The sequence below is a fragment of the Coturnix japonica genome, chromosome 2, assembly GCF_054131305.1.
Source record: "Coturnix japonica strain WE chromosome 2, WE-NBRP24, whole genome shotgun sequence".
Lineage (NCBI taxonomy): Eukaryota > Metazoa > Chordata > Aves > Galliformes > Phasianidae > Coturnix > Coturnix japonica.
In genome coordinates, this window is record NC_140664.1 from 114,203,140 (window position 1) to 114,218,464 (window position 15,325).

General features: G+C 33.1%; 1 protein-coding gene across 16 annotated transcripts in view; it reads left to right on the forward strand.

Annotated features, from left to right (window-relative positions):
* The window catches only part of DGKB (diacylglycerol kinase beta), a 325,927-nt gene that overhangs the window by 72,788 nt on the left and 237,814 nt on the right, over nucleotides 1-15,325 (forward strand). For all 16 annotated transcript variants that reach the window (XR_014943032.1, XR_014943029.1, XR_014943031.1 and 13 more), the window contains 6 exons: nucleotides 5,534-5,687; nucleotides 8,269-8,304; nucleotides 9,362-9,502; nucleotides 12,712-12,761; nucleotides 13,533-13,607; nucleotides 14,133-14,252. Coding sequence is in view for 11 of the 16 variants with exons in the window: in XM_032443169.2 (XP_032299060.1) it covers nucleotides 5,534-5,687; nucleotides 8,269-8,304; nucleotides 9,362-9,502; nucleotides 12,712-12,761; nucleotides 13,533-13,607; nucleotides 14,133-14,252 (576 nt within the window). In the remaining 5 variants the exon portion in view is untranslated. The remainder of the gene's footprint in view (nucleotides 1-5,533; nucleotides 5,688-8,268; nucleotides 8,305-9,361; nucleotides 9,503-12,711; nucleotides 12,762-13,532; nucleotides 13,608-14,132; nucleotides 14,253-15,325) is intronic.

The following is a 15,325-nucleotide window of genomic DNA, read 5'->3' on the forward strand; positions in this document are numbered from 1 at the left end:
TATTGGCTGCTTTATTTCATAAGCAAATTATTTATATATATAAAACAATATATATATATATGTGTGTGTGTGTGTTTATACATGTGGATATTTTACTTTATATATGTAACATTTATTTCAGCATAGATGAGATGATTCTACTCTGAGAGAGATTAACACTTGACTCTGATACTACAGTTTTAAGAAGATGTAGAAAAAATAATCTCAACCATTTTCTATAAAATTTACCTAAGTGCTTTATATTCTTCCATAAATGGATATTCCATGTCCAGAAGTGCTGTAGTAATGGCTGAAATATTTTGATATCTTTTTTGATGAACTTGAAAGCTGAACCATTTGATGGATAAATAATTAGATGCCAGCATGTTGTGGTCAGAACTGTATGCCCAAGTGGGGATGGCTAATGAGTGATGTCCCTTGGGCATCTGTTCTGGGACCAATGTTCATCAAAATATTTATTAATAATCTAGGTATCAGCAAGTTTGCTGATATATTAAGGTAAGGGGTATGGCTCGCACAGTGAAAGGAAGAGGGATTACGAGAGACCTGGATATGCTTGAAAAGTAGGCTCACGAGAACCTAATGTGGTTCAATAGGCCAAGTACAAGGAAAGCACTTGCATCAGGGCAGTCCCAGATTGGGAGATGAACTGATTGAGAGCAGCCTTGTGGAGAAAGAGGTGGATGGAAAGCTGGACATCTATGTGTGCTTCTATCTGGCAAGGCCAGCTGTATCCTGGGATGCTTCAAAAGACTGGTGGCCAGAAGTGTAGAGGTGCTCAGTGTCTCCCTCTGATCTACCCTTGTGAATACTGCATGCAGGCCTGGGGCCCCCAGTACATAAAAATATGTGGAGGTGTTGGAGTGAATCCAGAGGAAGGCTACAAAGATGATCAAAGGGCTGAAGCACTTCTCCTCTGATGAAGGTCTGAAGATTAATATGGATTAATAGCACTTTAAATAGGACTCTTCAAGATCCTAATATAAGTAAGGGCATCAATATCCAAATCTAGGCATGTTCTTTTTCTGAGCTATATCTTGTTCTCATTAGACTATAATTAGCTACTTGGTTTTACAGTTGAATAAAATTGAATAAGATGTTACTAAATATGCACAGTGCTGTGAAGTAGAAGTCATACCTCATCACAGTACATTAGTGAATGGGCACAGCTGATAAAGGCGTGAAAGACACCCTAGGATGCCTTAGTCTGTAAATCTGTCATGTTACATAGAGGCAAATCCAGACAGTTTCTTTCAGCAGTCAGTAAGTCATTTAGAACTCATTGTGAACTTGGCTTTGTTTCTTCTTTTTCTGTCCGTTGTATGGATCCATACTGGAGGGGAACTTACAGAAAAGCAATACCTATGGATTAAGTGCTTGTTGGCACTTTGATATTGGAATTAATTTTGAAATTTAGTGAATGGTTAATTAAATGTTATGGATTGTCTCTGACAATTTGTCACATTAAAAAGATGCTTACCTTTTATTTTCCTCTGCCTTGAGTCATAGTGAGTCCAGTTTAATATCTGCTTCCAGAAAAGCTGAAAGTGATCAGCGTTTGACATGTTGATTAGATACAAAGACTTTAAAATAAAAATGCACAATTTTATTTCTGCCTTCTGTCCTTATTCCTTTTCTTTTCTCCCAGGGTAGATACATACTTCAGTTTTGAATTTTAGGTAATTGGAAACAGTAATAAGAATGTATGACTGGGAGAGGATGAATATGGAAGCTGCTTCTAAGTTTAGTAGTAAAATTAATTTTTATGTGGATGTTATATTTTAAATTAGCAGAACCTTGATGATGCTTTTGAGTGTGTACTTTTCTGGATTTGCATCAAAATATTTTAGTACTAAATAAAATTTAATTACCCAAACATCACCATAAAATTACAATGTTTTACAAATTATGAAGATTTGTATAGTTTTTCTTCATACACTTAATTCTTTATACTTATATATTCTTAATACTTTAAAAGATATGAAATGGTGCTCGAGTAAACTGGGCAAATCAATTATTTGAGAGACAGAATAGGAATTCATTTATATATAATAATTATAAAGACACCTACCTTTCTGTGGTCTACTTATAAAGCATTTGGTACTCCTTTTTATTTGTATCAGAGCTAAAACACAACAGGCTATTTTTTTGTTCCTCATAAAATTTAGGCCAAAATGATTTGGAAGTTCTTTCATGTTCCTCTCCTCTACTTAATGGCTGCTTTGAGCATGTTCTTTATCTCCTACACTTTGTTTTACTGAAAATATTCTCAAAGTTCCTAAACTTGTGTCCATAATATCCCAACACCCTCTTGTCTCCTGTGAAACGGAATGAATTAATACGTGTGTCAGGTTAATCATAGTCAATTTAGTACCTCTGTGCACACTCTCATTCTCTCATTTGTGAATTGTCATGGAAAATGCTTTCCAAAATGCTAAAGCCTTCTTTCAGAGGTTCATTTGAATTCAGCTGGAGCTTCTGGAAGCCAAGCAACTGTTGAGAATTAAGCAATTAGTATGCAGGCTTAAGAAAACAAAATTCATGATTATATCTTAAATGTTGTTCTGGTATTATTGATAGGAACTAGTTAAGTAATGCTAATGAATTCTTCAAAAGCAATAAATTATTTTCAAATTGTAATAAAATATACAAGATCTTTTATTTTTTTTTGCTACTTTTTGGTTCCCAAAGCATTGTGTGGTCCCTTTGGTGCAGAGAAAGTATGCTAGCAATTAGAGAAAGGCTATTTACTTACTGAGGCATTTTCAAAGTTTTGGACAGTAAAATTTCATGAGGAAAAAAAAAACTAAGTCGTGCAGGAAAGGGAAGCATTCATAATAATGTGTCTTGTTCCTCTCTTCTGTGAAAGTTAGTTTACATTAGTCTGAGATTCAGCAAATGTTTTCACATCTTTAAGTGTTCTGTTCTAATTGAAATACACTCAGCACTAAAAATGAGTGAGAATATTCCACCTGTGAGTCTTCTGCAGTGGTCCTCACAGGTCTTCTTTTAAGGTCTTTCTTTGCTAGGCACCATAATCAGTGGCAGTCAGAGCATCAAATATACTAAGTAGAAATGAGAACCATGTCCTGGTATCTATTGTCTTCCATGGGCAGAAAATATGTTTCGAGTACTTGCTTTGGAAGACATAAGGATAAATATTGGTCTGAACATCTTTAGAAGATAATGAAAATTTTGAGTCCCATTCGGAAAGCGAGTCAGCAGGAAGAAGGAAGCACAACAATTTAACCTTATTTATTAGCTCATATCCCTACCCAGGCACAGTTCTAAGCATATAAATAGAAAAATGTGAAATAAGGGATTAAGTTATTGCTGTCATCTTGGCTAATATGAATGAGACAGCAGTCTAGAAATCTAAGAGTGTTATAATCTTAAGGAATATTTTTAGCAGACATGTATACAAACAAGGAGAATAATAATGATAATAAAGCCTTCTGGCATACATAGATACCTTGTATGTCCATACATAAACTTTAACTAATTGAGTTGTAATTTGTTTTTCTGTTTCTCTTTTTGACTTGATTATTTCTCTTCATATGTGATGTAATGAAAGAGCTAACACATCATTGGTGAACAACATAAAGTAGTTTCAGGCTGTTAAAGTCAACTGGTTTAGTGATTGGTGTATTTGTTGTGCTTGCAGATCAATAAATAAATAAATAAATGAGAACATTTATATTATGTAAGCTAATGACGTTGGTTGCTAATTCATATCCTTTTCATGATGTGTTTTCATAAACATTGAAGTGACTATCAGGGACTTTATTATTGAGGATAAAAACTTAAAGCATTACTGAAACAATGCATGACTTACCAAGTTAGAAGGCAGTGACTGAAACTCTATGATGATAAGGTACTCTGTGTCCAAGACTGATTATTTCCATTCTGAACCTCCTGAGGTCTTTTTTTTGTTTTTTTTTGTTTTGTTTTGTTTTGTTTTCTGCTATTTATGTCTTTAGTAGGTGAGAGTTCTATTGGTTTCACTCAGTTTCTTTGCCAAATGAGGTGTTCTATAAATAATGGTCAGCTCATTTGCCAAGTTTGTATTTCTAATAATAATTTGCACAAGATCAAATTTTGCAACCTGTGTTATTAGTCTCTAGTAACAAGAGTGATACGCATCTAAAACATTACCCTGGGCCAGGTAGGTATTTGCCTCAGAAGGAAACACCTTATTTCATGTAAGAATAAAACTTCTTTTTCTCATATATATATATATATATATATATATATATATGTTAAAAATAAATAAATAAATAAAATAAAAAATGGGGGGGGAGGGAAGGGGACGGAGAAAGAGAGAGAGAAATCACTGCTCCAAAGCTTTAAAATAATTTTTTAAATGACTTTAATATAGTTTATATTCTGACTCAGATCCTGAAGTCACAGACACACTGTGAAAATCTGCTTTCCTTTTTCCTTTCCCTGGCATGATTTCAAGTGTTGCTAGTCTTTTCTCTTCTAAGGCTGCATTGACTGTACTGAACAAAAGGTGTTGTTGAGCTGGAGTTCAACAGACGAGCAGAATTTTCCCCAAGCATGGGGAGTTTTCTACAAGTTGATTTTGTGGAATACTATGGCTTTCTCTTTTAACATTCAAAGATGAAAATTTTCAGAAGTTACTCTCTGATCCAAAATTGAAGACAGTGACATTTTATATTTTTGTTGATTAATGAATGATAAGCCATTTTATTAAAATCACGTGTGTAACTGACTAACATCATTAATATGTATACAGCTGTGTCACAGTTATTTCAGAGATAATAATGACATTGTCTTAAGATCTCTTATACCTTTCTCACATTTGTAGAGGATTTGTAAAAGCAGGATAATATGGGATTGTAGTGCTTTACATTCATGTTACTACTTAAAACAAATAATGCTGCCTTTCCAGGTGGGAAGAACCAAGGAATCATTTTGCTGCTGAAAGTAAAACCAAATTAAACTAAATAAAAAATGTTTCAATTTGACAACCCCCCTAACAGCTCACATAGTGTGCAGTTTCAACTCTAATTTTACTGTTAGAGCTGATCCATTCCTCTTTCACAAATACCAGCAAACTATTGTGCCACTTAGAAAAGACAGGTGGCCATCAATTGCCTGAATTTGGTATCCAGAAATCCCCTGCTTATTGTCTGCATAGTCATGAGAAAAACTAGGAATTAGTATGTACATCCACCGACTTGTTGTTAAACTACACTGTAATCAGTCAGAGTGGCACTTAGTTTTGGGATCTTTAGAGAAATGCTCTGAATTTACTATGCTCTGCCTTGCCTTTTGTTCTAGGGAACTGAACATATACAGTGTGTTTCCAAAGTAGTAATCAGTCAGTTCAGGACCAACTATGAGGGCTGTATCTTCTGGAATCAATTTTTTATTTTATTTTTTTTATTATTATTATTATTTTTTTTTTAGATAGACTAAAATGTTTGCTAACATAATATTTTCTGATGCAATAGTTTGAAAGTGTTAAAAAGGAAGCATTTCCTATTATATTTTTTTCCCCATCTAGACAATTGATTTAGAGGGATTCAAGCTGTTCATGAAGACTTTTCTGGAGGCAGAGCTACCTGATGATTTCATTGAACATCTTTTTACATCATTTAGCAACAAAATCCCTCACTGCAGCCCATTAATAAAAAACAAACCCCAGCTCCTTTCTGGAGGTAAGTAATACAATCAAAGTAATATAAGCATTAAAAGTTGCATGCCCCTGTCACTTACTTTTCAGTAGTTATAAATATGTAGAATTCTAAACTACGTGCACTTCTTTTTTGTTCTGATATTGGATAATCTAACTCAGGCATGAACAAGGAATACTGTATAAAGAGAAAGAGGTATTTAATAGTTTCATCATTTTTAGCTCACAGCAGTGATGCAGCTGAGGCACCAAAGTGGATGGTGTTTGTTCCATTAATGCTAATTAAACTGTTATGCCTACATGGTCTTGCTGACTTCTATAAACAGTGAGGAACCTTCAGAGCCTCATGCAGGAGGCTTCTGCTGTGCCCTGCAGTTTCTCTACCTAATTACTACTGCTTCTCTTAATTAGTTATGATGCTTCTCTTAGTAATCTTAAATACTTATCAGTTACTGATATTTTAAATGTCCCCTAACAGTTAGCAGTAATTGTTTTATCCAGAGTAAGAACCATGGCTTTAATGCAGTGTAAAAGTTTAATGCTAAATTAAATGTTTATATGAAAAATGATTTTAACTGCAGCTGATAGCATGTTGATATACTTCCAGGCAAGACAGTGTTTAAAACTTTCAACTTAGAAAACTTTATAAAACTTTTCTTTAATTCTTAGAGAATAAATTTAAGATGATTATCCTAACTTGAAATCTTTGATTTGGCACAGTACTAATTTGGGAACTATGTCAAAATTAAGTTGCTAAAAGTAGAAGTTAGGCTAATTTAAAGAAATAAATTTCATATTCTGAACAGCTGGGATAATCAAGCATTTAGAACATTTTACCAAATGGTTTGATGGGTTCTTAATTACCAGAATTCTTCATATTAAGATTAGGTATCTTCAAATTGTAATTTATGCAGAAACTGAGAATTTGGTACAAATGCTACTAGATAAATGTTAGCTAATTTGCTACAGCTCTAGGGTTTTCTGTAGTTGCCTCAGTGTACAGTGTTAATTATAGACTTTCAGTTATTACCACCACTGAATCTGGCCTTGCTTTTGGTTTTGGCACATGCCGTTCTCAATTGATTATGTTAAATGGAGGGATTTCAATTATTATTAATTTTTAGTTAAGTTTACAGTAACTGTTATTTCCACTTCTTACTTTACTTTTATTTTCTGATAGCATGTATATATATAATTGTCATGCCATGAAGTTAGATTTAACTGATTTTTTTTTCTTTTTTTCTTTTTTTTTCTTTTTTTCTGCTAGCAAAATTTGTTTGCCACATTAAGTATATTATTCCTCTTTTAATTGAAATTGAATAATTGAGGTAACCTTACTCCTTCTAGTCAGAAATGCCACTGACACTTTGAAAAATATCAGCTTTATAGTCATTGCATTTCCAACATCATGGACTTGTTATCTATATTGGTCCCATGTGAAAAGAAGTAGGCTTAGTAAATAATAATGTACTCAGTTTTGTGAAGTATCCAAAACCTATTACTAACTATAGCTCTGATATGACTTGCTCATAGAAGTGGGCAAGTTATTTTGGGCATTGTGTCAGTCCTTTACTTTGTGATAGAATCTCTAAGCATATGTAAGTATACTGTGATGGCTATTTCATGTATCACATATTTTCAGCATTGCATATTTTTTCTGCATGCCTATAGATTCTGTTATTCTGTTGCCTATAATATATCCACCACACAGTTTTTATTGTCATGAGTTTTAATTTTTCCTTGAAGTTTTCATTCTAAAATGAGCATTAATAGTAATTAACACATACAGCACCATCCACTTTTTTTCAGAATTTTGCCTGATAATAACAATTTAATCTTTTATTATTCTGGCATTTTATTTGCCTTGGACACTTATTACATAGAAATGTTAGCAGCTGTTTGTAGGTCACTGTCAGATTTATTGCTGAATTCTGCTCAGTATAGGCTGTGCCCAGCTTTGCTTTTGTTGTAATTCCCTCTGATACTTTTGATTCTTAGGAGCAGTTTAAAAAACAAGAAGAACAAAAGTGAATTTTACTGTCAAAACTGTATTCTTGGTTTCTTACAATAGGTGCTAACTTCTAAACCTTTTCTCCCTCACACGTTTTTTCTATTTGGTAGTACATCTACAATTTAGTAGATTTCCGTATGTATATAGTGTAATTCCAGAAGGACTGGTTGATAAATTGTTATATCCAAAGCATATTTGAGAGACAATACAGTTCATCTCATGCAAGAATTATTATTATTTGTGCCTGAAAATATGCTGCTCATAAAATTCAATTGCTCAAGATTTAAAAAGGACTTTATTTTCTTATAATTTGAAGCATTTGAAGTGAAAAAGTAGGAATTTGTACATGGTAATGTGCAAATCAAAATTATGGAAAGTTTCGTTTTAGGATATCTAGCAGTCTTTAAATGGCAACTGGTGAAAAATACCTGATCATACTGAGAAAGAAATCAGATATATTTGATATTCTGGAAATTGAGAAGGAACACATGAGCTAGAGAAAATCACAAACAGCGTTCATAAGTCTCTTTACGTGCCCATTTTTCAGTTGTCCTATATCAGTCCACTTAAGTCTATTTATAATTTGTATTTTCAGTTAAAGCATCTGAAGACAGATGGAAACAGATGCCAGGTAAGCATCAGCACTGTAAGTCAACATGACATCCACCTTTATTCCACTTCTGATTATGATTTGACTTGTACCTTGTAGCTGACCATACTCTAAAACTTTTTCTTAAAGCTTATATATCATTCTCATTTTTCGGTGGAATTTGAGACTATGCATTTTTAAGATGAGTAGGTCTCAGATTTATAATAACTTTTATTTTGTGCATTCACATGCACTATTCGTGTAAACTCTGTAGTGTACACAAAAGATAGAATCTTAATAATATACTATCTAAATTTATAGTTTCTGACATGCAAGCTTCACTAGTATAACATAGTTCTACTAAATCTATTTTTTCATTTAAACTTTTACATTCTATATCTGCCTGAAAACATGAACTTCACTCAAATTATTATTATTATTTTATTTATTTATTTATTGTATGTCAATTTGCTCTTACTTAATCATGACATTTGAGCAATTATGACTGTTACTTAAATTCTGTGTATATTTTCATATTTGTGGTCAGGTTTTCCACATTTTAAATATATGTTGCTGTGATGCACTACGAGCTGTGTTTCGGAGAAGATTAAACTTTTGAGTGTTTTCAGTGTTTTCTTTGTCACTAAAACATCTTTAAATACTGTATCTGTCAACAATCTGTAATTACACAAAAGTTTTATAGACACTGAGAAATGAATACAGTGAATATTGGGATTGCTTTGATACATAATTTAACATGTATGTACAATGTTATAAAAATATTCACCAGAATTATTTTATAGTATTATGGTATCAGGTCAATGTAAATGAAAAAGCGGAGATACTGTTCCCATACTTGATTTATTTTTATTATAGTTTGCTTTACCTGTGCAGTGTTTTATCACCTCTCATTTTACTTCTGCCTTTCCTGGATAAACCATGAATGTCAGTTATTCAAAATTTCACAGCCTGATTGAAATTAAGAAATCACATGTGATTCAAATTGAAAAATGGTGCATGCATGTATGTAAAAGTTCTGGGTTGTATTCTCTGCTTATATCCTACATTAAGAGTAACAAAGGGTGTATTTTATTTCCAGGTCTGAGACTTAACAAAGGTACCTCTACATCACGACCACCTACACCTGCCAACTTGAATTTACCAGATGCGATCCAGCTTAAAGACATTGTATGTTATTTATCACTGCTAGAAAGAGGAAGACCTGAAGACAAGCTAGAATGTATGTTGTTTATCTGTTGCTGTTTTTTGTGGCTTTTTTTGTTGCTGTTTTTTTGTTTTAAACATAAACTTACTTTTATATATTCATTTGTTTTCAAGGAAAACTAATGAAAAAATATATCAAAAGCAAATGAAATACACTGTAGATGCTTAGAGAGATATATAAGTGATGAACAAACTGTAGAAAAGTAGCTAGTTCAGACAAATAATAGTTGCTAATTTGGGCTTTGGTATCTCTAGTGAATTCAAGAAAATGAAAAGTGATCCAAGCTTATACTGCTGTTGGTAGTGCAATGAACTTCTGATTCTGAGAGTTAGGATAAATTTGATTTTTTAATTAGGGGCCTCATTCATTAAAGCCAAAAACCTCTATCTGCTAAAAACAAAAACAAAATGACTTGTTCTGCAAATCAGACCAAAAAAAAAAAAAAAAAAAAAAAAAGTATGTTTCTTCTTGAGACCACGTATATTTTAATATACAAAACTATCAAAATTGTGGGATCAAGCTTCAGTGCTGTATGGAAAACAAATATTTAGTATGATATGAAAGTAAGCTGTTGGAGCAAGAAATTCATTACGAGGTTAGCTGACCATGTGTTTTTGAAGTACTCTGATGTTTTAACTTAAGTTGCAGTTAAAATTTTGTACTTTTGTATTATAATATTTTTTTGGTTTTTTTTTGTATTTACAAAATTTTTTTTTTATTTACAAAATTTGTAATTCTGTTAAATTCTTGTAAAGTTCACTGACGGAAATTGTAGGGAATCAGCACTAAATTTGATAATAATAATTTAGTATTCTGTTATTAAAATATGAGGCTATATTTGTCTCTGGGCATTTCAAACACAATCAAATGGCAGCTAGGATTCTAGGACTGAATTCAACTGACAATATGGTAACTGTTTCAGCATATGGCAATTCATGCAAACCTTATCAAAGCAGTTAAGAGCTCTGTGCACTAAGCATAACATGAAAGGAAGTGCAAGTGCCTCCCCTGGTGTCAGAAACCAGTATAATGAAAAAAGAAGGGAGATGAAAGAACAGAATTATTCTAATGTAGAGAATATTTCACAGATTTTCCTGAGTAAGAACTGCATAGACAAAAGACTGTATATGATTTATTAGCTAAAGCCTAGTCTAATCTTCTTTAACATGTTAGCGGTGCTTTTCCTGAAAGTCTTCAGCACAATAAAACTCACATACTCAAAACACTCAGCATTTCTGTTCTCAAACCATGTATGGACTAAATATATCCCAAATTGTCATAGCAGAGATGCATTGGAAGAATTCAAGTTCTCTTTTTAGGGACATGATACATATAGATAAAGGTACATCTATAACGTTAAGTACCTTTGTGCTCTGTGGACCAACTTGTAAACTCGATCTATAGAAACTGTTCTGTTTCCCCATACTTTCATTCTTGTATGCGTAAGATGAACCTCTTGTACATATGCAGGGTACTTCTGAGGAAGCGAGCAGTGGTATTTTATGGCTCAACTTCTCAGGGGAAACTACAGTAGTGCAGCACATGATCTAATATTTTCAATTATTTTGAAATACATTTATATATCATTTGCAAAAAGTTTGCACTCTTGTAATAGATACATGTAGCCAGTCAGTACTGCAATGTAAGGGAATGAGAAAGGAATATAAAGAATTAACTTGGGCTCTGTAGTGTTTATTAGGATTTTTCCTCAGTTATTTTTATCATTTTTGTTGTTTTTCACTTAGATTGGGTAAATCTAACAAAAATATTTAGAAGGGTCTGGATGGAAAAGAGGTTGCATGCCATATCATTTTGGTAATTTTTCAATCTAAACAAGCACACAGATACCCAGTACATATGTGAGTGGAGACTTTCTTAAGAATAGTGTGAGATCACATTGGCTAGTATTGATGATGTGGCGGAAAGTTTAGTGATCAGCTTAGGAAGCAGATAGAGCATAAAAGGAAACAATCCAACTGTGTAGCTGTGAAGTGTGTTTTGCTCTTAAGTCAAAAGTAGTCAAATTCCTTTCAAACTTCACTCTGATCACTCTCTTCTATTGTTGCCTGAAAAGGTTTTTAGGTTTTTTCTTGCAGAATTTACTGTTCTGTGGGAGAATTTTCATATGGATCATTATCACTACTGAACAGGCCATATGTTACTTTTTTTCCAAGGCATCTAATAAGATGATTACTGCTCGGGTTTTGCTATGAATTGAGGCATAACAGTGTCCTGCAACCACCTGTAGATAAGCTCTCTTCTTCTTTGAAAACAGATCTTCTAGTGATTAGGGAGTTCAAAAACTGACAAACTGCATCACAGATGATAGGAACACAGAGTGAGGCATGCCTGGACTCCTGATTTTCATCTCTAGGCTTTTAAAATAATTTCTACTAAAGTTTCAAGCTTCTTCTTGCTTTGCAGTCTTTTGTTATATATGATCAGCTGAAGAAGTTGCTTTGAAATATTTTGGTAATAGTGAATAAGCCCACTCTTACTAACACTAATTTTACTAACACTAACACAAACAACTAATCTTACTAACACTCTATATAACACTAACTCTGGCAGTTAGTGATAGAAACTTGAAAGTATATATTCCTTCTGGATATCATCAGAATGCATTGAATTTGGTCTGGGTAGCTCTTCAGCATGTTGGCAAGACTGTTTTCATTTAGTTTGGTACAGGTAGGATTCATGCAAGTAGCCTGTGAGGAATGTTTTCTTTTGTTACTGTTTTTGCCTGATTAGGTACTAAAAATAATAATCTTCTGTTTCATTTAGTGTAGATCAGAATACATTTTTAAAGCAAAAGTAACAGCTGCAGTCAAGACAGTAGAGTAGCATTGTAACTTAAGTATGTTTATCAACATTTGTTGACACACTGCATGTTTTCCTGTGTCTGATGTCATGTCTGAGAGTCTTTTGGTGGTGCTCCTTGTCAATGCAGATCAGATAATCTCTGGGAAGAACTAGGAATGCATTCACAGACCAGGTTAGGTGTGGAAAATGTGCAGTTATGTCAACACTGTCTGGAGGCAGTGTTGTGGGGGACTCACTGAGAGAGCCTTGTGCATCGCAAAATCTTTAGTCGATCTGCAGTTACGATTGTACTAGTGATCGTGTCCTTTGAAACTCGGCTTGTCTTTTTTAAAAAATAAAAATAAAGAATATTATTACTATGTTTCCTAATTGTGTTTCCTTCTCTTCTTGTCTCCTTTTAGTTATGTTTCGTTTGTATGACACGGATGGAAATGGATACCTGGATAGTTCGGTAACTTTAAATATTTTGTTGTGTTTTAAGACTATGCCCTAATGGTATACCTATAAAAAACTACATGAATATTGAACTAGTAGAACTACTGTAAATTATAGTCAATAGAAAGTTGCCTGTTTTGAAAGCAACATTTGATTATTTCTTCCATTAAGCTGCTGTTTCTACAACCATAAACATTTTCAAATGCTGACAGTGCTAATGTGGAGTCTTATTTTATACTTTTCATATTTGTGATCATATTACTATACAAGACACATTATTATGGCTCCTAAAACTCTAATATGCCTCTTGGAGAGGTATATGAAAGCAACATAAGCAAAGATTTCATTAAAATGGGAAAGCATTCAATACTTGAGTTTCAGATGTTCTGACTGTCTGCCTTGTGTACAAATATGCAGCAATTTGGAAAATCAGGTTAAGGAAGCATGCCAAATAGGAGTTCCCAGTTCTTTCTTCTCACGTAGAAAACACTTTTTTTTTGTGAGGGCAAATACATCTATGTAAAATATAAAATATAATTATTATTATTATTATTATTTTGTTCTGCTCACTGAGTCTCTGATTTTCAGTTTCAAGCAGTAAAAAGCGTTTTTTGTTTGTTTCCTCGTTTTTTAATTAAATGTTTATCAGTTAGTTATAGAAGTGATTTTTTTTTTCTGTACGTTTCAGTCACTGGGTGCAATAAGTTTGAATTTTGAATTGTTTGCAGTAGAATTTATAATTTCAGGATTGTATTAAATATGATAACTCTTTTTCTTTCACCTGTAGGAGCTGGAAAATATCATTGCACAAATGATGCATGTTGCAGAATACCTTGAATGGGATATTACTGAACTGAGCCCAGTAAGCATCACCAGTCTTTGTGGTTATAGATGCAATTTTTATTCATTTTGTGATTTTTCATGCCCATATGAGATTTTAGATATTAGCAATATATAAATAATAATAATCTGTGCTCCACTATGGCACTGTAAATTTAACACTTTTTTCAAAACTTGTTCTGGTTATATCTGCTATGTAAGGCATTCTTTGGCAAATCTGAAGGCTTTTCTTCAGTGTATATAGTAATTAATATTTTGTAATGCAACTGAATTACTCCTGAAAATGTCTTAACATTGTTTTCCCCTTGCTTGTAAATAGAAAGTACACAAGTGGCACTTTGGGAAATTTAGTTGCTAATTATTAATATTAGGTCCTATTAAAAAGTAAATATGAATATTGCATTTTGTTTTCTGAACTGGCAGGACTCAGTATATGTACTGTATAAATAATGTGAGGTTTTTTTCACATAGATGAGAGATCATAGGTCATACGTGTATGGTTATGTTAGAGTATGGAATTCATTAGTCCTTTCATTAAACTGTGTAGATTCTTCATGAAATGATGGAAGAAATTGACTATGATCATGATGGCACTGTTTCTCTGGAAGAGTGGATCCAAGGAGGAATGACAACAATCCCTCTCTTGGTCCTTCTTGGATTGGAGAATGTAAGTATTAACATCAGAGTGTCAAGTTTCTGCTTGCATGTCAGCATGTTTCTCAAGTCTTTTTTCTCTATAACCTGTATAACAAATAGCTTTACTTGTCTTTACTATGTCTTCAAAGCCAGAGCTACCTTTGAATGTCTGAAACAACATCTTCTCTGAATCTGAAAGTTATGAAAAGCTCATTAGTTTATCCTATTGACAGTATATTATGAATTGTTAGCTACAGAAGCATCTTGTATGGATGTTTTACTGCTCATACCAATTTTACAGCTGTCTTGGAGTGGTGTCTTGGCAACTCCACGTGTTCTGTGTAGCTTAACCACAGTGGATGATGGGACAGATTAGTTTGGAAGGCACTTTGAAGATCACTTGTCCATCATCATATAGAGAGCAAGCCTTAGATTATTTTGTCCACTACCTTTTCAAATATGGTCTTGAACAGCTCCAGTGAGATGGGTCCAGTTCTGTGGATGGCTGCTCCCAAGGTTGAATTATTCTCAAAGTAAAAAGATTTCTTTTTCACACCAAGATGGAGTTTATCCTACAGTGATTCTTGCCTTCTAGCTCTTACCTTAATAAGTGTGAATATTTTCTTCCTTCTTTTTAACTAGCTTAATAAATTGTACTAAGAAACAGTATCAGAGTGAACACTTAGACCAAAGGATGTGTTATTATGAAAGTGTAGGCTCTATACATTTACAACATCACGTTAAGGTTAAGGCAAATGTAATACAGTCAATAATTTCTACCTGTTCAACACAGCTGTTTTAGTTCTGGCATGTTGCCGGTGTCACCTGCTGTCCTGTATTTTTGCTAATTTTGAGCATGTGTATCTTAGCATATATTTCAATTTATTTATTTTTTTTTATTTGACATAAAAAAAATTCTTTTCTTTTCTGAAGTCTTTTTCCAGGTACTAATGTAAAACTATACATAATACTTACCTTTATTCATTCAGTGCTATGTTCTGAACTAAATCTAGGCTGTAGTCAATCTGTGGTATCATATTTTCACAAAGAATAGTCAGATTTTCCATATAAAAGACAACTATGCATTTTGCAGAAGACATAAAA